This window comes from Aphis gossypii, chromosome 3 (genome assembly GCF_020184175.1).
Source record: "Aphis gossypii isolate Hap1 chromosome 3, ASM2018417v2, whole genome shotgun sequence".
In the NCBI taxonomy this organism is placed as follows: domain Eukaryota; kingdom Metazoa; phylum Arthropoda; class Insecta; order Hemiptera; family Aphididae; genus Aphis; species Aphis gossypii.
The window spans coordinates 24,382,824-24,407,872 of record NC_065532.1 but is presented as its reverse complement, the minus strand read 5'-3'; the positions used below and the strand labels follow the sequence as shown (position 1 = coordinate 24,407,872).

At 25.9% G+C, this 25,049-nt stretch overlaps 1 protein-coding gene across 3 annotated transcripts in view; it reads right to left on the bottom strand.

Moving 5' to 3' along the window:
* LOC114130088 (ankyrin repeat and death domain-containing protein 1A-like) overlaps positions 1–25,049 on the bottom strand; it is an 80,373-nt gene that overhangs the window by 7,356 nt on the left and 47,968 nt on the right. For all 3 annotated transcript variants that reach the window (XM_050203431.1, XM_050203430.1, XM_050203432.1), the window contains 2 exons: positions 24,279–24,482; positions 5,032–5,229 (listed from right to left, as the gene is read on the bottom strand). In XM_050203431.1, the coding sequence (XP_050059388.1) occupies positions 5,032–5,229; positions 24,279–24,482 (402 nt within the window). The remainder of the gene's footprint in view (positions 1–5,031; positions 5,230–24,278; positions 24,483–25,049) is intronic.

Here is a 25,049-nt window from a genome sequence, read left to right as displayed (position 1 = left end):
ACAATTAGTATTTTAAATATTATATTTTATTTCATAATTGATTATCACTTTAAAACAACAACTAAGATAATTTGTACTTTATTCCTTTTTTTGCATTTAAAAATACACTTAGAACTATAAGAATATTAAAAATTAAATCTTTTATTATTGTATTAAACTTTTAAACAAGTTTGGTGGATTAAGTTATTAAATTCAATTTAATAATTTGAATGAAAATCCTCTTATCTGTATTGTTTATTATACTTATTCGTATTTGTTTAAAAGTAATAAAACATTTTACAAATATATGATATCTATTATATCATAATAGTATCTATCATATACCTACTTAAAAACAAATGATGTTTAATATTAAACAGATTACATTTCAGTTTTTTTAATTTCTACAGAGATAAATGTTTATTATTTTCATAAAAACAACGTTTTAAGATTTAAGTGGTTAATATAAATACTAATTTAAAAATTCATCATTTCTCTTTCATTCTTTAAAAATAATAAAAATATGTACCTATTTATTGTTTTGAGTAATTTATTTTATTTTTGATGAACCAAAAAGCGTAATTTTATAGAATAATACTGGTAATTTATTGTTTTATAAAAAATGAATTTAAAGAATAATATTACTATGTGACACTCGATAACTCTAGGAATACAACGCCATCGAGAGATGCAATGAAATCATAAAAAGAAGAAAAAAAGAACCTTATAGCCCCAATGCAATATGTATATTGTATAATGTATAATTTACGACTTTTTTGTATCCATAACAGGATGTCTGGGAATACCACACTAGCTGAACGGCTCATAGAATATTTTTGGCATTTTGCATCAAGCCGAAGTATTTTATATTATATTTTAAATTTTTGATATCGACCCGTTTGGTATGAAACGAGTTGTATTCGAATAGATGACAGAATAATTTAAAGATGGTCCTCGGGGCAATACTATATGTTATACCTTTATGAGAATGTCAACACCGAAAACCCACAGGACGTTGGTAACAATATGACGTCGAATATAGCGATACTAAGGAAAATAAAATCTCACCGTTAGATGGATTCAAACTTACTATACGCTATAAGCAGAATAAACTATAACTGAATATAGAAATCGTATACGTGTTTGCGTTAATTGTAATACGATGATAATATATACCTAAATATATTATTTATAAAGAATTGTTGAAAATTTTAGTAATAATAACTAATATGCGCACTGAGGTATTTTCTAAAGTGAAGAAAATATATAATAATAATATATTATAATCAGGGTTGAGCAGTATCAGGTACAATGTATTGTACCTTGTTTCTCATTCTCGTATCACGATTCAATTATTATAATAATTATTTAGTAGGTATCAAGTATCTAAGATCACGATAAATGTTTAGTAAATGGAGTGTTTTATAAAATATCTTTTCAAAAGATAATTGATATGTTAAGTGTTATTAATTTTTAATACTAAAGAAAATATCATTTTAAATTGTTATTATAATTTAATATTTATTTTACAAATACAAATACAGGTAAGTTTTCTTGTCACAGACAATTTTCTGTAGGCTGTAGGTTGTTGGAAATAATTTTTCAATTCATTACTGATAAATCATAATATATCTATGAATCTTGTAATTAATTCTAGTAATGGATATGACGAGAAAACTTTATTGTTTTTACATTGCAACCAGAAACTGCTAAAACCATTAAAAAAGCTGTTTTGAAAGTAGTTACTTTTTTTTTTAATGATAAGAATAAATCTTTAAATATCTTTAGCAATTATTCTGTTATATAAAAAAAACTTTTTATTCGATTTAATACCAGCTTGTGCTCTTCAAGACCCGTAGAACGAATTTTTTCCATGGTAGGATTTATCAATAAACGTACTAGGAATAAATTATCAGATATAACTTTTGAAAAATTAGAATTTTTTAAAGTAAAAATAATATTAATCAATGAAATTGTTAATGTATGTAGAATTATTTCTATTATTAATTATATAACAGTATAACCGTATGTTCTCATATGATAGCCATATATAGTTATGGTTTTTTTGTAATAAAGCTATTATCATAACTCAACAATCATTTTTTTATTATTATTATTTTTGCTGTCCCATTCCTTAACTAAATGACCACTATAAAAATAATAAATATAATTTTTAGAACATATGTTACTATTTTTTTTTCAAATGTACCTATTGAGCATCGAGCAATGAGTATTTAGTATCGCGATACTGCTTTTTAAATATCTTGCCTTAAAAAGTTGCATTATCTTAAAGTGCATTATCTTTAATACACTAATCGCGAACGGATGTTCTATATCAGCGTTTCCCAACCTTTTTGCAATGGCGACCCATAAATTTAATCTTTATTAGGTATGCGCCCCCCCCCCCCTAAAAAAAGTATGCCGTAAATAAATAAGATTTTTACTATAATTTTATCATTGAGTTTTTTATAAAATACAATACGAATACAATATACTGAATAATAATAACTTAATTTATAAATAAATAAAATAAATTATAAAAAATACAAAAAAATAGTATAACAGAAAATTTAGTGTGAATTTTGATTTTGGACACTGTTGCATAAAATTTCCCACTGGGGTACAATTTCAGATAAACTGATGCGCATGTCATGTGTGACATCTAATCTGTTTCTTTGTTTTGTTTTAATATTGGCCATGGTAGAAAATCCTTTTTCGCACAAATAAGTGGTAGGAAAAAGTAAAAGTTTTTTTATTGCATTAATTGAAAGTTCTGGATATTCTTTATATACTGCACACCAAAAATCTACAAGAGTTTCATTTTTAAATTTATGTTCATAAGTTTTATCACAAGAAAGATCGATAATTTGAGTTTCAAGAAGCGTATTGAAGTTCAACTCTTCAATAGAAACAGTAAAAGGATTTTCAATCCATTGAAAATCGTCACGAATATCTTTTGGGAAATAACTATTCAATGCAATTGATATTTGATTTAAATGCAATGAAATAATTGTTTTGATATCATTGACATTCACTGAGTCGTCTTCTTCTAGAAACTCGCTAAGTACAAAAAACATATCAATATTTCCTATTTCTACTTTTTTTTTGTAAATAATAATTTTTTTTTTGAACGAAGCAATTTTTTTTGATTGATCAAAAATGTCAAAATTGTTACCTTGCATCGACAAATTTAAATTATTAAGCATGGTAAAAATATCTACTAAATATGCCAACTTTATCAGCCATTTACTGTCACAAAAATAGTTTTTCAAATCGGAATTTTTATTGTTGAGAAATTCCAAGACTTCGTGACGAAGTTGAAATAGTCTGAATAGGCATTTTCCTCGAGAAAGCCAACGTACTTCTGAATGAAGTAAAAGTGATTTAACTTTTTGATCATTTTCTTCACAGAGTTTGTAAAACAGTCTACTATTTAATGCTCCAGATTTAATAAAATTAATTATTTTAACAGATTCACTAAGAACTTTATTTAATTCAGTTGACATTTTTTTTGACACAAGTGCCTCTCTGTGAAGCATACAATGAGTCCATTCGGCATCCGGGGCTACATCTTTTATACGTCGTACCACACCAACATGTTTACCCGTCATCGATGCCGCACCATCAGTAGTTACACCTACACAGTTTGTCCACTGAATATTGTTTTCTATAAAAAAATTGTCTAAAGAGCTATAAATATCTTCACCGGTTGTCGTTGTGCTCAAGCTGTTGCAGTACAAAAAATCTTCGTGAATATTCTCGTCATAAAAATACCTTATAAATACAGATAATATAGCTTTATTTTGAACGTCTGTACTTTCATCTAATTGAATAGAAAATAGAAATATGGGTTTTGAGCTTAATCTGTTTAATAATTGTTGTTTTATGTTTTCGCTTATATCAACAATGCGTCTCTGAACAGTATTGTTTGAAGCTGGTATTGTTTTTAATTTATTTGCCACTTCTTTTCCTAATATTTCAGTACACATATCTATTGCAGCGGGTAGAATAAGATTTTCACCAATAGTATGAGGTTTATTATTTTTAGCAATTCTATATGCTAATAAATATGAAGCCTTCACAGCAGAAACTGTAGCGTGACAATAGGTCTTCATTGAATTTGTACTACTTTTAAACTGGTCATTTAAGCGTTCAAAATATTCGGTAGGTTTGTTTTTTACATTTGGGTGTTTGGTATCAAGATGCCTTTTTAATTTGGAGGGTTTTAAACTTTCATTGGCTAAAATTTCTCCACATACAACGCATTGTGGTTGAACCATTTTATTATTTTCATAACGTCGAAATCCAAATTTAATAAAATCTGTACTAAAACTACGGTTACCTGATGTTTTCTTGTTTTTTACTGAACTGCCTGATGGAACTGGTTGGCTAGTATCACTGGCTGTAGTATTACGAATTATAAATTTATCCATTAGGTAAAAATTTGTTAAAATAGTTAAAACTGTGTTTTAAATCGTAAACTTAAACTTTTCGTAGTCTCGATGTACCGCTCGTTGCTCAACTGCATATTATGGATTATGGACAAACGACCGAGACCGATCGCATCGACTTGTCACTAGTCATTAGCACATTTACCGATAAGATAAAAAAAATGCCATAATCGTAATAACTTTACGTCATTTATTCTGCAATACTAGTTATTTATACTATTTATCAATTTACAACTAAAATGAATGTAATCGTAATAACCGCGAGTCGCGACCCATCAAAAAAGTTTCGCGACCCAATAATGGGTCGCGACCCATGGTTTGGGAAACGCTGTTCTATATTATACAACCGATGAATTCGATAGACGGAAATAGTAAAATAAGTAGTAATAATATTTACGATATTTTAATCATTTGAAAGTTTTGATGAACACTTATTAGTTGAGTTATAATATATTCGTATTTTAATTATAAAAATGTATATTGGCTTAATATCGTATAGAACATATTATTGACACAGTATATTATATATGTAATACGTGTAAATTTTGGTTCAGTATTTATCGTATTATATTATAATTTACAAAGAAAACGAATTCCTTACGCTATTTTCTAAGTTTGTCGGATTTCCTGCTTCCAACAACATTTGCACGACGAGCGTTTGTTTGTTTTCGACGGCCACGTGCAGCGGACTGTTTTGTTCTTCGTCCTTTGCCAACATGTCAGCACCGTGCCCAAGTAAAAATTCAACCACATCGACATGGCCCTTTTCGCACGCTGAATGTAATGGTGTCCGCCCTTGCTATAAAATATTTTTGTTTGTGCCGTAACATGAAATAAAACAATATTGTGATTAGATTATTATAAATAGGTGTCTATAAAAAAGAAACCTCGTAACAGTATATTATATAGATACTTCGTAATGATTCAATGTATCATTTAATATCAATAAATCGTGATGTTATAAAAAATAATCCAAACTATAAATTATTCATAACAGTTGCACGGATATGATTACAATATAATAACTCTTTGTTATTATTGAGGGAATAGATATGCTGTATGCTTGTAATATTGCAAAAAGAAAAAAAATGAATTGTTAATATCAGTATATAAAGGCGGTGTAAAGATCTAAATTTCCATTTCTTTCCTAATTCACCCGTCGTGTCATGATGCCATTTGAATAAATAAACTGTTTATTTAAATAATATTTTGTTTAAATCGTTGGTAATATATATATACATATATTGATAAATATATATATATTATTTTAACATTTGAACGTTCTGTCATTATACAATTAACATAGTTAATAACAGTATAAGTTTATTCAAATATCCCTAACTTCAGTGCGCAATAAATAAAATATCATTAAGTATATTAATTATGCTATAGGTTTTATTAATTTATTTTAAACTTTTCTGTCGTTTGTTTTTCACGTGAAACAATCAATTTTTTTTTTGTTTTAAAATTATTCGATGTTTTTATCCTTTGATGGTTAAAACATAAAAACTATAATCAATAATAATATAGTGGATAACTGTGACAAAAATACATCTGTTGGTTCATTTCAGTGTCGTACTCGTAAATATTATTTTAAAGAGTTCAAACGTAAAAATCATATTTTCCGCGTGGCTGAAACAATTAAATTTGAACTTTATATTTTTTTAATGTAGTACTTAAAACGTTTTAAAGAGAGTTTTTATTTATAAAATCTTTAATAGAGTACAAACTTATAATTAGATAATAAATATATTTTAATATTTAGCAAAATTGTAGTTTAGTATTAAATAATTATTCTATACTTATATTTTCTATATTTTATTTTAGGTTATTTAAATAAGTTGCATACTTAATAAATATTTCAATAATAAGAGCTATAGTATTTCAATAAAATAATATACACTACATTAACAAATTTAAAATCATTAAAAGTCTTAGACTGCAATATATTTTACCATTATAAGGTCACGGGTTAAGTTATATTTTGTTTTATTGTTCTATTATTTTGAAAAATTGATATACTTATTTAAGGTCTAAAGCCTAGTTTGAAGTGTACAAAATTATCTTTTGTATAATGATAAAATAGTTATTTTGAGTGTAATATCGGAAATTCTCAAATGTGTTCTATTATTAAAGCATAGGTTCCCAACCTATATTCCACGGACCACTGGTGGTCTACGAGCCATGCTTAAAAATATTTTAAATCTTTTATATTTTGAGACATAACATAAATTCTGACAATTGTCTATAGTAAGTTTTTTATTTGTAAATTTATATTATACAGTGAAATCTTATGTTACCTATTATTTCAACCAATAATTTAATCTTGTTTGTACATTAAGATTCGATTATATCGGCAGATGTAAATTTTTTTAGAATAATAATTTGCGTTAAATTTATAATAATTTTAAACTTTAATAAAAAATGATCAATTATACACATTATTAAAATCCTGTTATGAGGAATTTGATTTTTATTTTTTAAGCATAATCTAAGTTATAAAACAAAAAAAAAAGATGTATTCTTATTTATAAGAAAAATAAGATATATAATTGAGGTGATCCGTGATATATTGAAAGTTCTTCAAGTAGTTCGTTATGTTTTAGTAATTAGTCATCATTAGAAAACAAAAAACAGGTTGATTTATTGTTTCTATCTAAATCGTTATTGTGGATGTTCATAAAATGTTGGCCACTTACAGTTTTGTGAGAGCCTGTTTAAATCAAAGTAAGTAAGTACAGTGGATATACTTTGTTCCATTGAATCTAATATTTCAAAAATTGATTGGGTATTTGTTTTGTGTAAATGAGCTATTATTTATTATTATCTATTCCTAGAATTGCGTGAATTGATTATTTAAATATCAGTTCTTCTGTATATTTTACGTCGGAAATATTTATTATTTAGCATTATTCAACAACTATTATTTGTTAGATCATTAATTCGATTATTATGACTAAGTGAATTAATGGTTTTTCACTGTGCGTGTATATTACGCATTCTACTATACACACGTTAACTTGAAATTATGTAAATTAGGGTTCCAAATCATACTTCTCAAAACTGAAGTAGGTAGATGAAACATTTACTTAATATGTTGTAAACGACTATTTTGACTATAATAGTGACGGTATTTCAGTGATGAGGGACTGTCAACGCTCACGACTACGGCTGACAGCCAATAACATTCATATATTATAATTATTATTTATATACTATTATGTTTCACTGTTTCTAAAATATTTTTACAATGTATACCTACAACTATTTATGTTTATACTTAATACATAGTAATAGTATAAAGTATTAGGTAAACGTTACGTCATCAAGTTAAAAATTAAAACTAAAATAAATGCATTTTTCTATTAGGTATAATTTTTATGCACAAAAAGTAGAAAAAATTAATATTGAGTTGAACTCGGTAGCGTACGTACTACGTACGGTTGGTCGTGGGTATTACAACCACTTTCTTCATATTACAATGAACCGTTGTATTAAGTAAATATATTTTAGATTCTGAACGAAGTGATGAATGTATTGATTTTACAATGATGTGTGTTTTTTTTTGTGTCTGTGTACAGCATAACTAGTCGAAATAATGCTCCAATTTCAAACTATGGGGGTGGTTTCCGATGTAAAAGTGAATATCCTTGGTGCATTATAGAGGTAAAAAGTTAACATTTTCCAACAGTTTTCAAAAAAATCGAGAAAAACAAAAAAAAAATGACGGAAAAACGGCAATTTTTACGCAAAACCAGTTTTCGACCAAATCGATTTTTTTTTATGTTTGTAATTCAAAAAGTAATCACTGAAAATACTTGAAATTTTCACCAAATTTTAATGTCAGTAGTATCTGTATATAGTTAAATTTTCAAAAAATTTTGACTTTTTTTGAGTTATTTATAGACCACTGAAATTTTCGATTTTTTTGAGAAATTTTTTTTAAAGTGTCGATAAAAAATTTTTGGATGACCAAAAAGTTTTGAAAATTTAATACAAGGTTCCTTATGAGTTGTTTTTATTGTAGCTAAAAAAAATTAAAAATCGTTAGTCACAATTTTATTTTATAAGCGTTTATAGTTCAAATTTTTACGAAATCTGTCGAAAACGCGAAAATTTGCAAGTAATTTTGAAGTTGAAAAATCATAAAATTTTTTTCTTTTATAACTAAGTTTTGAAAATTTGGTACAAGGTTCTCCATACATTTTTCTTCAAATATCTGTAAAAAAAACTCTACCGGATTCAGACAAAAATTTTTTATGAGTGTTTGAAATTTAAATTTTTACAAAACCGCGTTAAATAACGGTTTAGCCTCAAACGATTTTTGATATTTGTTATTATTCAAAAAGTATAAGTCGTAGATACTTGAAAATTTTACCAGTTATTAAGATTTGCGTTTTCTTTACGTGATTTAAATTTCAAAATATTTTGACTTTTTTTGAGCTATTTATAGACAACTGAAATTTTCAATTTTTCTGAAAATTTTTTTTTGAAGTGTCGATAAAATTTTTTTGGCCCTATCAAAATACTTGAAAATTTAATACAAAGTTCCTCGTAAGTTATTCTTATAGTGATTAAAAAATTATAAGAATACATAGGCACAATTTTTTTTTATTAGCATTTGAAGTTCAAATATTGACAAAAATTCGTCAAAACCATGAATATTTGCAAATTATTTTGTAGGTATATCTCATAAAAATTGTTGTATAAGTAGCTAACAGTTGAAAATTTAATACAAGGTTTTTCATAAGTTTAGCTTACAATTATTATAAAAGAACTTAAATTTTGTTGTATTCAGGCCATTAAAACATAAACCACCTTTTTTCACCAACCACTAGAAATTATATCCTACGCTGACAAATCATCTTCGTTCAGAATCGTTTTTCGTATACAATGATAACTATAATCATTGGATTCAAATTTAACTTTCCTATAATATATAATAATGATCCATACGGCACCTAATGTACAGCAGATCGGTACTCATTTGCCCGCTTTTTTTGCTTTACAATTTATTGTTTTCTAAATGTTATTTTTTTTTAGAATTAAAATTTTTTGACAAGTATTTCATAACCATCAACAGAGAACAATCATAATACATCATCACTAAAACTTAAATACATTTATCATCAATCATTTTGTAATTTAAGATTTGATAAAATATTTTTCATGTGAAATTTTATTATGACAATTTTATTTTTGGTAGTAATAATGAAGGACGTCAAAATGTATTTGTACTATGTACAATTGTAGTTCGTCGTAGTAATATGTATTTTAAATTTGATAACGATCTGTCATCTGATAGCAAAGAAAATCTACAGGTTTTTTTTTTTTATAAATATTAATATATCATTGTAGTCTATATTATAAAGAATTTATAATCGCTTTTTATTGAGGTCCATTTCTATTTCCTATAATAATTACTTAAGTTATAGTGGATAGGAAACATTTTTTAGGAAAGTTTTTTATTAATAACCATAATTGATTAAACTGAAGTACAAAAAAAAAAAAATTGAAAAATGTATATATTAATAAAAAAAAATATTTACCTATTTTTTTTATTTTTTTGAATCAAGCAAAAAATTATATGGCCTCCCAATCAAAAACCCTGACCATGAAATTTATTGAACAATAATGGTTTGCTTGCTTAAAAATGTAATATGAAATCAATGAATTATAATAATATTTTTAAATACGTGCATATAATATTACACGTTCGCGGTCAGTCATTGCTACATCAGTAATTTAAATTTTGATGAATTTTTCACTACTTCTATAGCTTTAACTTTTAATTCTGAAAAATCGGACTGGCATCACTTATGCAGAAATATCATTTTTAATAGTATTATAAAATTAGAGAGGTGACTGGCCTATTACTACTACTCTGATGTTCGGACACATATAAATATACAATTTTATTCTTAAATTTCCTATCTGTGTTTTCAACAATGTTTATTGTGTTATATTTTAACAATTTATACATTTTTTTAACACAATTATAAAATTTTTAACAAAAGGTTTGATGTAACAAGAATAAGTTTCTAACAATTCTGTAAATTACTTATCAGAAATTTAATTAGTCTTCCAATAAAACTGTTATGGGCTATGAGATATCTATAAGATATCTACGAGATATCAAGGCTAAGTTAGTATGACCATGCCTCTTGTCGAGGGTAATGCGGATGCTACTATGACCATGACACGTGTCGGGATAGTAAGCGCATCAATAATTATAGTGCACTAATGATGCATTTGAGATGTTATTGCATATTCTCAAATTCGTGTCCGAATTTGCAACAACAACTACAAGGACACCTGGTTTCACCCAGAAGGTGGCAACTCGACGTAAACAAGAGACGCGCCACAATATATAAGGGAGCCCGAAGACCAGCAACGGCAGATGTACCAAAGCTATCAACAACTGAGCACTTTCACGACACTCAGCCACTTATTTTGTTTGTTACATGTATTTTATTTATATGCAATAAAGACATATTTCGTTATTAAGTTTAACTTTCATTCAAATTAACCATTTGGATTCAAATCTGATACTGGCACGCAACAAAACTAAGAATGTGAAAAACAAAATTCGAAAAAAAATCACTTTAAAATACTCATTACTTAGAAAAAATACCTCCATCACTAAGTTTTAAAAAACATACATATTTTAAAAACTAAAATTAGTACTATAAAACTAAAATATGAAAAATATTTCAATCAAATGCAAAAGTTGTGATAAACCTATTTGTGACAGTAAATGTATTGAACAATGGCACTAAGGTCTTCATTCATTTTTCTTTTCATATTTCATTATGATGCAACCTTTTTATAATGTAATTATAATATATCAGATTATAATACAGTATAATATTATATACAATAATTATAAAACATACTAATAATTAATAAACTAATAAAGTTTATTTTGTTATCATTTCAATATTTAAATGTAAAATAAATTATTAGTGCTATAGCAGTAATAGTAGTACTATAAAAGTAACTTTCTGAGGTAAAAACATAAAAGAAAGAAAAAATGATGTGTTTATAAATCGGACCGTAGGGTTGTAAAAAACCGGCCATAAATTTAAATAGGCAGATTACACAGTTATTGCATAACAAGACAATATAATATTATAAATTATGACATTAAAGTTCTACGAATAAGGGACATTGTGCGTCCTGACGAATATATGATGGTATGTTGTAACAGCATTTTTGTTAAACATTTAAAATATATTTCAAAAATAAAATAAAATCATAAAACCATTAAGCTATTGAACGTATTGTGTATCGAGATGAGACTAAAATTTTAACAACCTATAACCAAAATGTAAAACTAATCGCTTCTTATTGTCTCTATTTTAAAACAGAGAAAAACTATAGAGGTTGATCGGAACCTTGTTTATGTTGTTGTATTGACCGTACAAACTAGTTACATTAGTTACATCCAGATGTGAAGTGAAACGTGTGTACTATATATTATTCGATATACGTAGTTTAAACAGTGTTCAAAAATCGTTTACCAAAGGTAATTCTAACCACCATTTTTCGAGGATGATTTTTATTTTTATGTCAATAAAACATTTTTAAAAGCTGCTTTGAACATTTTAATTATGATATCGTTTTATAATATATTAATATCTATACATAAATAATATAAATATGTACAATTATTTCTATTATACAAATTTTTGAAGCATATTATAATTTTTTAATGTGCAATAAAATGTAATTACATTTTTAAAGTAATTGAAGGAAAAAAAAATATATATAATATATATATTTATAGGTATATTTAAATATCATTGATACGTCTAAATTTAAAAAGAAAAAAAATGATTATAGTATATTTTATTAACGACAAGAAGTTATACCATAGACGTAAATATTTTTTTTCAATGAAAAATCAAAAAAAAATCCTTATTTTCGAGAATAGTTTCTAAATGGAAAATATTCTTTCAATATCCAACAACCTACACATAATTTGTTTTGATAAATTTAAAAGTCGACTCCAAGATTGTTTTGGAAACTTTATTAGGATATTGATGTCACCAGTTTCTCCATGCGTATTGATATCTAATATTATATCGTATAATTAATATAACATCATGAATATAATATAAAACAATTGTTATTGTAACGAGTGTTATCAATAATATAATACTTTTAACAGACATGCTCATCAAGGATCTGTTATTTAATTGATTTTTAAATATAATGTACGTAGTACAATGTCTATTGTTAAAGAAGAAAATAATATTGTATTCTTAAAATAGTGGAGCTAAAAAGCTTATATTATGAATTAAAAATAATGATTAAATATTTTGTTAAAAATACATCCAATTTTATTTATTTTTACAGAAATATACTAGGTCATACATTCACACTTGATATGGTATTTAAGGCAATTATACACTTTTTTCTCAATTAAGCTATTAAAGCAGTTTTTCCATAAGTGAGCTATATAATAGGGCTATCCAGGGAAACGATGAAATGTATAAACTTTATTCATTTTTCATTTTTCATTGTGTAATTATATATTAATACATTTTTCTTTAGGGGGAGAGGGTTGTTATTTTTTTCTTTAAGTAGACGGTAAAGATAAAAAGTAAATTTGGGAGCCACTGTATTAAAGGAATATTTATTTATGTTTATAATTTAAATAGTAGTTATTTTTATCTTGTTTTTCAACGAATAATAAAGAACAACAATATTTTTATTCATTGTCTTATTTATCCTTGGTGATGTGTATTGAACACTAAATGATAAATCGGTACAACAGTAATTATAATAAATAAGTTTGAATTAATTTTATCATCAGTTGAAAAATATAATTGTACCTATATATAATTATATATATTTATTTACATTTATATGAAACTTAAAACTTTTTAAACTAAACGAATTTTCACTAAATTTTGTACACATATTCTCTTTGAAACTCGAGAAATGTTTTTTGCATCGTTTTTCAACCCTTTGAGGTTGCTATGGTTTTAGTTTTGGTTCATGATAATAGCTAATAAGTAATATTTTAATTTAATAATAGGGTTAATATTGGTAACAAAAATGAAATACTATTCAATTAATTTTGTCAAAAGTTGCATGATTGTTCTGTAATATACCAGACAAATTTAGAGGAGTGATTCTCAATCTTTTAAGGACCAAAACTCAAATTTTCTCTAGAAAACTATTGCTTCCCACATGATTTTACTCTTACAGGAAGTAGTTCTTAAAAATTAAAGTCGGTTTATTGCTTTTACTACTTTTTACTTTATACTATAAAGTTTAAAGTTTATAGGTTCGCAATGAATATAATTTTACAAATGTATTTTTAATATTGAAGAGTATACAAAATATGTGCTTGCTTGCTGCTGAGGTTGATAACAGCGAGTTTTAATTTATGTAGTTTATGTTTATACAAAATAAAATATCATAAAGGTCTTAGAGTATATATATAAATAATAAAATACTCAAGACCCACAAAAATTGACTTGCGACCTACAAGTAAGTAAAACAAAAATTCGTCAAAATTATGAATATTTGCAAATTATTTTGAATACCTGCAAAAGGCATGGTTAAGGTTCAATTTCAATTTCAATTCATCAATTTCGACTTAGACTTTAGATATAAATACAAAAAATTTTATGAATTTCGAACTACAAAATAATTTTCAAATATTCATGATTTTGACGGAAAATGTTAACTTTTTACCTCTATAGTGCACCAAGGATATTCACTTTTACATCGGAAACCACCCCCATAGTTTGAAATTGGAGCATTATTTCGACTAGTTATGCTGTACACAGACACACAAAAAAAAAAAAAAACACACATCATTGTAAAATCAATACATTCATCACTTCGTTCAGAATCTAAAATACGAAAAAAGGTAATTGAGTGTCTAGCTATCAGTTATCACTAGATGTAAATCGATAACCGACATAATCCGACAGTCATACCTCATCCTGACGTCGAAGTTTTGGTGTTGTTTTTTTCGTGAAAACACTTAAACTCAAATGCCGTATTTGAGTGTTAAGTAGTCAATAATCACCGATATAAATCAATTTAGACTAAATTTAAATTAACTAAAAATCTACTAAAGCTAAGAAATCTCCTTTCTCATTTTACATCACATCATAAAAAATAACAGCAAAAATACTCAATTACAATACAATATTTATCTCGCACTAATTTACACTAATTAATCCAACTATAAAATACATCGTGTGCGTTTATCAAAACAATGTGGGTACACTTGAATACGGGTATTCGTTATTTATATTAAATCACCGATTCACCTAAAATATTATAATAAATTATTTTAAAACCCGGGTTAATAAACACAGTACTTCTAGCAGAGAGCATGACCTGTAGCTCAAGATCGAGAGCAATAATAAAAAAAATACACGATATACCTAATGCAATTAACAGAGTACCTATTGAACATAGTAGATGAAAAACGTGAGCGGAAACCATAACGGTTCGACGAATACCTGCGACCCGTTCATAGTAGTAAACACTATTTTAAAGTACCTATCCGATTGTTGAAATCACAGGCTCGGAGCGGACTCGCCGAGAGAAAAAACTCGAGAAAAACGTCGTCGGTGGGCGGCCGTATTCGTTACGAGGATCGCGACTGTCTCGAATGCAATAAGCATATGGCTTTTATGAGTTTTAAGCAACATGCGCTACGCGAGTACGTACAGGACGGAGTGGATAGAGGTCGAAAAACGGTCGAAATACGGTGGAGAGCGGAAATTTTTTGAAAAATAACGAAGAAATCACAACAATATTCAATCATTTCGATCACAATTCGCAATAGTAAAGTTTTGATGACGGTCGGAATAACGATAGTTGATAACCGAATGACGCGCTGGAACAATAATAATAATAATAATAATAATAATAATAAAATCTAATCTAATTTTTTATTAATTTTTATCTAATTTTCTGATTGTGAGACACTATTTGCTGTGTCGCCGCTGGCGGACAGCGAACTTCTTCACGTTTTATAATATAAAAAGATATATCTTAAGTTAATAAAAATTTTAATTCACAAGAAAAATATTCAAGGTCATGGTACCTATATTGTAATATTGAAAAAATAACATTTTGTGTGGGCAATCCCAACCAAAATAATAATAAAAATGATAATTAAATATAATCATGTCCTAACTCATTACTCGTAAAAATGTTCCTTTATGCACATTATGACGTAGTAAAGTGCTACTATGTATTGTAATAACAATTTATATGTGTTTGACCTTTATAATAATTAAATGTAAAGATACTATCTGTTTATTTTTTTCATAAATGTTAATAACAGTGTTTTGTTAACATGCCTGGTTGATGGTTACTTATAATATTATATGATATAGACACACAAAATAATATTTAGTAGGTATTTTAGGTTTTAAGCATTTTTAACATTTTTTAAAGTTTTAGTTATAATATTAATTATTTGTAATTATTTTGTATACTAGGATTGATCCTTGAAGTTTTTTTTCATTCTTTTAGATTCTGAACGGAGTTATGAATATATTGATTTTACAATGATGTATGTTTTTATTTTTGTGTCTGTGTACATTCATTCATTGATATTATCGATAATGATCAACGTAGCACACTGCTATTTTTGTAGCTTGATAATACCTACAGTTTTATTGTCAACACAAATATAAGAATATTTCATAGCTTAGTCCATTATTTTAAGGTATACAATTTTTATTTTTGCTGACATCGAAGACACATCTTATATAATCAATTTTACACTTCTAGAAAATTTATCAAAATAACCATTCTACCATGTAAGTATCTAATATTACTATTTACATTTTTTCAATGTATTTTAGATTCTGAACGGAGTGATGAATGTATTGATTTTACAATGATGTATGTTTTTTTATTTGTGTCTGTCTAGAACATAACTAGTCGAAATAATACTTCAATTTCAAACTTCGGGGGTGGTTTCCGATGAAAAGTGAATATCCTTGGTACATCATTATAGAGGTAGAAAGTAAACATTTTCCAACAGTTTTCAAAAAAATCGAGGAAAACAAAAAAAAAATTGACAGAAAAACGGGAATTTTTACGCAAAACCAGATTTCGACCGAATCGATTTTTTTATATGGTTGTAATTCAAAAACTAATCATTGTAAATACTTAAAATTTTCACCAAATGTTTATGTTAGTGATATCTGTATATAGTTAAATTTTCAAAAAATTTTGACTTTTTTTGAGTTATTTATAGACCACTAAAATTCTCGATTTTTATGCGAATTTTTTTTTGAAATGTCGATAAAAAAATTTTGGATGACCAAAAAAATTTGAAAATTTAATACAACGTTCCTTATGAGTTATTCTTATTGTAGCAAAGAAAAACTAAAAATCGTTAGTCACAATTTATTTTTATAAGCGTTTATAGTTCAAATTTTAACGAATTCTGTCGAAAACGCGAAAATTTGCAAGTAATTTTGTAGTTGAAAAATCATAAAATGTTTCGTGTTTATAACTAAGGATTAAAAATACAACACTAAGTTTTCCATAGGTTTTTCTTCAAGTAGCTATAGAGAAAACTCGAAGCATCATTATAGGAAAATTTTATGTGCGTTTGAATTTTAAATTTTTACGAAATAGCGTAACGACAACGATTTATCCCAAACGATTTTAAATATTTATTATTTTTCAAAAGGTAGATACTTGAAAATTTTACCAGTTATTTAGATTGGCATTTTCTTTACATGATTTAATTTTCAAAATATTTTGAGTTTTTTTGAGCTTTTTAGAGACAACTGAAATTTTCAATTTTTCTGAAAATTTTTTTTTGAAGTGTCGATAAAATTTTTTTAGCCCAATCAAAATACTTGAAAATTGTATACAAAGTTCCTCATATATTATTCTTATAGAGATTAAAAAATTATAAGAATACATAGGCACAATTTTTGTTTATTAGCATTTGAAGTTCAAATTTTGACAAAAATTCGTCAAAATCATGAATATTTGCAAATTATTTTGTAGTTCAAAATTCATAAAATTTTTTGTATTTATATCTAAAGTCTAAGTCGAAATTGATGAATTGAAATTGAAATTGAACCTTAACCATGCCTTTTGCAAATGCGTCCTAATTGAAAAATATAATATTTGTTTCAAATTAGAATATATGGCAATATTTAAATATAATATATCCTAAATAGACAAATCATCTCCGTTCAAAATCGTTTTTCGTATACAATGACCTAATTAGACTAACCTAATGTCCACCCCACCTCCTAATGTACAGCAGAGTGGTACCCACTTTCCAACTTTTCTAAATTTTAGAATTCAAATATAACTTAGGTACTTATAAAATAATTTTTATTTACAAACTCTCTTTTAAAACTTTAATAACAGTATAGGTACTATAATAATGTTAATCAAAGTTTGCTTTTAAAAATGTTCAGACAGAATTCCAGTATTTGTTTATTTAAAAAAAAAATGAGGTAGTAGGTATTAATAATGTTGCTAATACAATATTTTCTCACCAATATAGTTTTAAAACTTTAAACTGTTATTATTATATTAAAGATTTTCTATTTTCTTATTATTTGTATAACTCTCTAAGTGAAAATCTCTAAAGTCGATTTTTAAGTACCTACTTAATGTAATTTGAAACTGGTCGTCGCCGAGCCTTCATGAACATAGACACTATATTGCAGAGATGTAATTTCTAGAAAAGCATTTAAATTTCCATGGCGTCATACAACTTCAAAATTGTCAGGTTCGCATTACAAGAGTGACACCCAAAATAAGGGCCTACATTGTTCTATTAATTCTCTATTTTCTTGTGTCGTGGTTAGGTAGGCGTTTTCTGTTACAAGATTTATAATTAGTCAAACCTTCGTTTTATACAACTAGCAGTCAAAAAGGTGTTAGTCATTACTTATCACGATAGGTCATATTACTTTCTCCTCATTTCTTAGCTTCTATTTGCCACCATTCATTCTCATATTTAGATGTACCAGAGACAAATTATTTAGAGAAATACATCCTTTGTTATAGTTAAATAGACTATCTATCTGGTATTAGGGGCACATGTAAACTCCGCCACAAGTACCATTTTTACTGTAAGCTCCACCAAAAAAAAAAAACAAGTAAAATTAGGTTCATGTAATCTCCACCACTGTAAAAAATCAGGTAAAATTGAGTTCATGTAAACTCCGCCAGTAAAGAAAATCAAGTAGTAGTATAAAATTAATATGATATATTATAAAAAAAATATATATATATAATATAATATCATATCGTTCACATTAAATATTTAAACTTTAGTAAAAAAATCATAATAAATAATTGTTATACCAGAAAATCCAAAAATATATAGTTAGGGTATGTCATATATGTAAACTAAAATGATGTTATACAATTTGTAAATATTCTAAGTCTTGTATTACTCCATTAGTGTACCTATTTATAGCATCCTGTAACACTGTCATTTTTTTTTTTTTTTTGTATTTTGAATTTCGATGGTGGAGTTTACATTAGACTGTTTAATACCTTTTTATCTTAACCAGTATTCTGGCGGAATTAACAATTTCCGGGTATTAGTTATAGTATAATTTATACATATCGAAGTGACCTTTATAAAAATCTATACCATTGTAGCATCATATTATACCAATCTACAAATAATAAAACGTTGTGTCCGTTCGATATAATACTGTTAACAATCACATTGGAGATGAAAATCCGACTTCTTAACTTTGTGAAAATGTCTTAGAGAATAATAGTAAAAATAAACCATTAGAAGTTTAAACAGAAAACAATTCTCTTTAATAGACTACAATCGTTAATCATTAAACTCCAGTCAGTTTTATATTTACAGAAAATATCACTGAATGTAGCCTTTTTAAACTTGTGAATGTAACGAAAATATACGAGAGTACTCGTACATGAGTATGAACAAAACTTTTAAAATATTATTACCTATATAAATACATATTATGACGCATTGGAATATTTTTTCTCAAACTTAAATGTAATTAAAGCATTTTGAGCTTAGAACGTTCTACTAATTTACTATTAGCAGTGAAATGGTATTTCTTATAGTACCTTATATAAACTATATGCTATACAAATGCTTGACAAAACTCAAACTAAATATGTTGATGTCAATACAAGTAGTAATTATATTTGTGCATTTATACAATTTTTATTTATTAAACTATTATTTTTAAATTTTCTTAAATTAATTTACTCATAAAAACACAATTTCAAATAGATAATTTTAAACTTACATTTATTAAAAAGGGCTATACAGCAAAAAATCATATTTTTTTTTTTTGTTTTATATTATAATTATATTTATAGTGAGAACATACCCGATTAGTAACAGGCACGTGTATAGGTCACCACCGTGGCCGTGAGTAGAATTTTATGACATCAAGTGTGATTTTAAAAAAGTTGTGACTTGAATAAACTATTCAACGTAGAAAAATATTATTAGAACTATTTTTTTAGTTAGATTTTTTGTAAATACAGTGTATTTATAAAAGATAAAACTATTTTTTAAATCAGTAATAAAGCCTAATTATAAAGAAACTCCAATGGAATGATACTGATTATTACTTATTATATCGTTTTACATTAAATTTATGTCTTCTGTTTTTGTCAATCTATAAGAAAAATAGCTTTTGTTAAATTTGACTTCTAATAAGATTCTAATAATTATAAATAATAATATTTTAACTGAAAAATATAATCTAAAATTAGCAGCGTTATTTTCAAATAAATTAAAAAAATCAATAAAATTAGCTCTTGATTTTTAAAACGTCTGTATAAATATAATATCAGATTATGCAATAAAACGAAAACTAAAACGAATAGAAAGAAACAAAAAATATGTCCCTAATATTATAGAAAACGTCGATTTCTTTGTACGGCTAGGTACCCGGTTATATTGTTACAATATGATTACAATATGTCAAAGAATGTCTGCATAATATTAAATAGTGTATGTTATAAAATTAATAAATACGATATGATACAACGACTTTAATATAGCGTTTTAATAAAAATCATAGTGTATTGTATTTTACACTCAAGGTGTGTAAAAAACTTGCAACTTTGATTTTTAATTTAATAAAACGTTATAAGACTTAATTTGATTATTTTAAAATGTTAAATTTATATTATTCATATACCATTTTTATTAATTTACGTTTCGTAAAAAACTAAATGTATTTTATGTTTAGGTATGCAAAGGCGAAGAAACAAACAAAATATAACCATGATGATATATTATAACTTGTGTACTATTGTGAAACGCATTTGAATTTAAATTGAATCTTAATTTTACACATGATTACCCGTTCAAAAATAATGTAAACATTAAAACATCATCATTTTTTTATTACCAAGAATAAAATTGTGTGTAGATTTTAATGTATATTGGAACTGAAAGGGTTGAGGAACAAAATAATACAGGTACCTATTGTATTTTTATTTATTGTATGTATTAGTATACATTAAGTCCTACTAAAATTTTAATTTCTTTATTCATAATTAATTATATATAGTATAATGTTAACTCATTAATCAATAACTTCACTGACACCATAAATTAGGTACAACGTTTCGTTATGATGTAGTTATTTATTAATGTGATGAATTTTATAACATTTCAATCCTTAGTAATTTTATAAATCAAATTAGAATTTTACTAACGTCTGAAAACATTCATTATGTACTAAATAACGTTGATTTCCTACGTTTTATGATACAATCCGTATTTGATAATATTATTAAATTATGACCTTAATGGTGGAATAGAATTTTAAATTTGCAAGTTAAATAAATATTAAATAAAATACAATAATTACTCAACATATTATAGTGCACATGGTAAAACCAATGTTATTTGTCTGTATTTTGTATGAATTCATTGATTTTTATAGTATTTATACATTAGCATTTTTATAAGAGATAAGTATTTTAGTATTTCTTAAATGTAAAAGATAAAAATTTTATTCGTTTTTTAATAACACTTTAAATATTAAATTCTAGTTAAAAGGTTAATTTATATTGACTATATGTCTGCAAGTCAAATTTCAACAAAATAAATATAAATACGAGAATACCTATACTATAGATATATTAATGTAAAGTTCATTGTCTAGATATATATTAATTAAATAGGTATTAATTTAAATGGTATATACAATTACTTTAATATAATTCACACCAGCCGATTGTACTATATAAAACGACGTGTGTTACATTAAAAATCATGAGATTATTATATTTTTTATATAAATTGTTGTATACGAGCATTGTACCAAAATATTGAACAAAAATGTAAATTTTAGAACTTTCTTTGACATAAAAATTGCGTATTTAATATTTTTTTGTAATGAAATTCTATTATATTTATCATCGGATAAAAATAAATATGTATATATATGTAAAACTAAAAATTATAACGGGATTTAAAAACTTGTTTGTAGGTAACTTTTGTTTTTTTAAGTTTTTTTTCGCTATCCTACTAATCACTACTTTTATGGTACAGAATTAACATTTTTGCTAATAATAACACATGACGTGTTATTTAAAAAATAAATGTATAATATTAAAGGAAGTAATACATTATAGTGTTTCGGATGCAATTGCATTTAATTTTATCTTTTATTTATATCGCAGAACGTCCGGCCATTAAATTAAACGTCATGTAAATTATTCTTTAATATTATGATATCTACTATTTATTTCTCATTTGACACTGTGATATTGCTATTCATGAACGTACAATGTTATGTATAACGCAATTCAATAATATTTTATGTGTAATTGTATTTGATATCTATCAATAAGTCTTGTATCTATTTATGTTATTTGAAAATAGTATTTAGATACTTTTTATTTATAAAATAAGATGGAATGGCTTTGTGTATACATATATATGAATAGTGCATAGTAAGTACATATACTTTGTCATTATAAATATAAAATAAGTATGACCTTTGATTATATACATAAGTCATAAATAGTATATTATATTAAGTCTTATAAGAAAATATACGGCCGCACCAAGAAGTCCACCAAGACATTTTTCAACTAAAATCAATTTTAAACTTATTCGAAAGAATGATAACAGATTCATGATACGGAATATTTATTTTAATATGATAGAAGATATAATCAGGATAATGCACATGCCATACGTGGCTTATGATCTTAAATTCCAATATAATAATATACTATAATATAATATAAAATAAAATGTATTATAGTGAATCTTTTGAAGTAGTATAAATTATGATTGATGTTTTTAATAGAAATGCTTTTATAAATATTTTTTATAAACAAGACTTGAATATTACAAGTGAATAATTTTTTGTGAGTTACGATACCACGAAAAGCGTGTATTATAATAATATTATAGGTACTCATAGGGTCACAGCAGCGTTACGTTTGAGCGTCAACTGTTAAAAAAAAGTATTATTATTATCATCATTTTTTATTTTTTTATTTTTTTATTGATAAATCATATCCCTCGAGATTCATAAAACGATATCCAGTGACTTTTGTCGTTCAACAATTCCTTCACATTATTTTACGGACTTATCATATAATCACTACCATATAGCGTGTTCATAGTCATTATTTTTTTTCCGATCGGATAAGTTATTTTAATATCTATCCATCTCATGACTTTTCTACGTGAATCATTAAGTTTAGTGACCAGAGTATAGAATAAAATATACCGACCTCATCAGTTACGATGAAGTAACGTAGACAAATTCATATAAAGGTCTGTCAAATGAAGATATAATCGCGATTCAAACCGTCATAGCCACAACGTAGAATATGTGAGGTATTGTAGTGAATACCTACTGGTATTTTTGTGATCGCTATAATTTTTTGTACCGTTTGCGGTCACTAATTTCTTTGTGTAAGTTCATTTACGGACCATAGTTATTGTAATTTTTGAGAACATTTTTCAAAATTGTATATAGTAAAGTTTATTCTTGTGCCCAATAGAAGTGATAATAATTAACAGTATTTTAGTAAAATACAAATAAAATTCAATGATAATGATTGTTATGTATTTGAGCGCATTTTGATCAACATTAGCATCTGTACTTACTAGTTACTTTTTCAAAATATGGTATGTTTCTGTATTTTTTATTCGTTCACTTAGCAATTTCATAGCAAATAGGTACTAAGATGTGAACCACCTCTATCGGAAAATTCGATTTACCGGAGTTTCAAATTATATGTATAAAAGGGATGAAATAATTGAACTCTATGATATATTAAATAATTATCATTTTATAATAATAAAAATTATTATATTGTTCGTTTATGGTTGAATAAAAGATAACACACATAATATTTATAAAGTTATAGGCACGGACCGGAGTTATTATCTGAAAAGATTAATTTATTCGAAGCATATATCATACAATTAATATTTCCCTCATTTATTTTAAATTCTGAACGAAACAGTGATGTATTTTTTTGAATATGTGATACACACGATAAGAAGTTTCAAAATGTATTTAATTTTAAACCTTGAAGTTGATATAAAATAGTAAAGTGGATTTAGTTTGTACTTTAAAGAAGTAATAATTTAAAATGCCCAAAATTTTTCAAAATAACCGCAGAAAAAAATAAAGAAATAAAACGATACTTTTTTAAAATGTTTTCAAAAATTATATTATATTAATTATAAGTACAAATAAATATTTTAACAGTATGAAGTAGCTTGAGATTTAAAGAGATACTGTAAGATATAGTTAATTAAAAATTGCACCAAATAGTTCACGCTTAGTGATATTCTAAATTCTTCTATTATGTAAAGACAATTTTTACCTTGTTCGTGGTGCTTGTGTTGGCTCCAGCGTGCACTAGTCTTCGCACTACGTGAGTATGACCTGCGATCGCCGCGTGATGCAGTGCCGTCTGATGGTCCGTATCAAATGCGTCTAGTCCAACATCCTCAATGGTGTCCAAAAGGAAGTTGACGACTGACAGGCGGTTGTTTCTTGCGGCGCACATCAGCAGCGTATATTGTTTCTGGAAAAAAATATTGTGAAATTAAATATTTTTAATAGTTTATCAAGTATTGATTTTTAAAATCTAGACTTTGAAATTTACAAATAAAATATTTATTAGCTCAACTATCTATAATATGCGTACAATGGAATTATAAATCAATTTATTAAACAAATATTTTTTAGTTAGTTTATATAGTAATTTATAACTATTTATACGTTTATAGCCTTTGACTCTTGTTGTAGTCCTATACTATGCGTATTATAAAATAATATTTAAATCAAACTTTGTCACTAAATGCATGAAGTATAAATTAATTGAATATTTACATCCATACAGCAGGGAAGCGCTGATGTGACATGGAGTGTAGTGTAATAAAATTAGTTTTTGAACGGAAAAATACCTCGTGTTTCTATCTTTTAGACATCCTAAACTTAACATCTATCATAATCTATGTACTTACAGACGCGTTTCACAGCTGATTTTTTTTTCTTAGAACGTTATCCATACGTCTGCATTTATATTTTATGGATTGTTGTATTACACATATTATATTTTGTATTCTACATTGCTATGTGTCAGATTTAT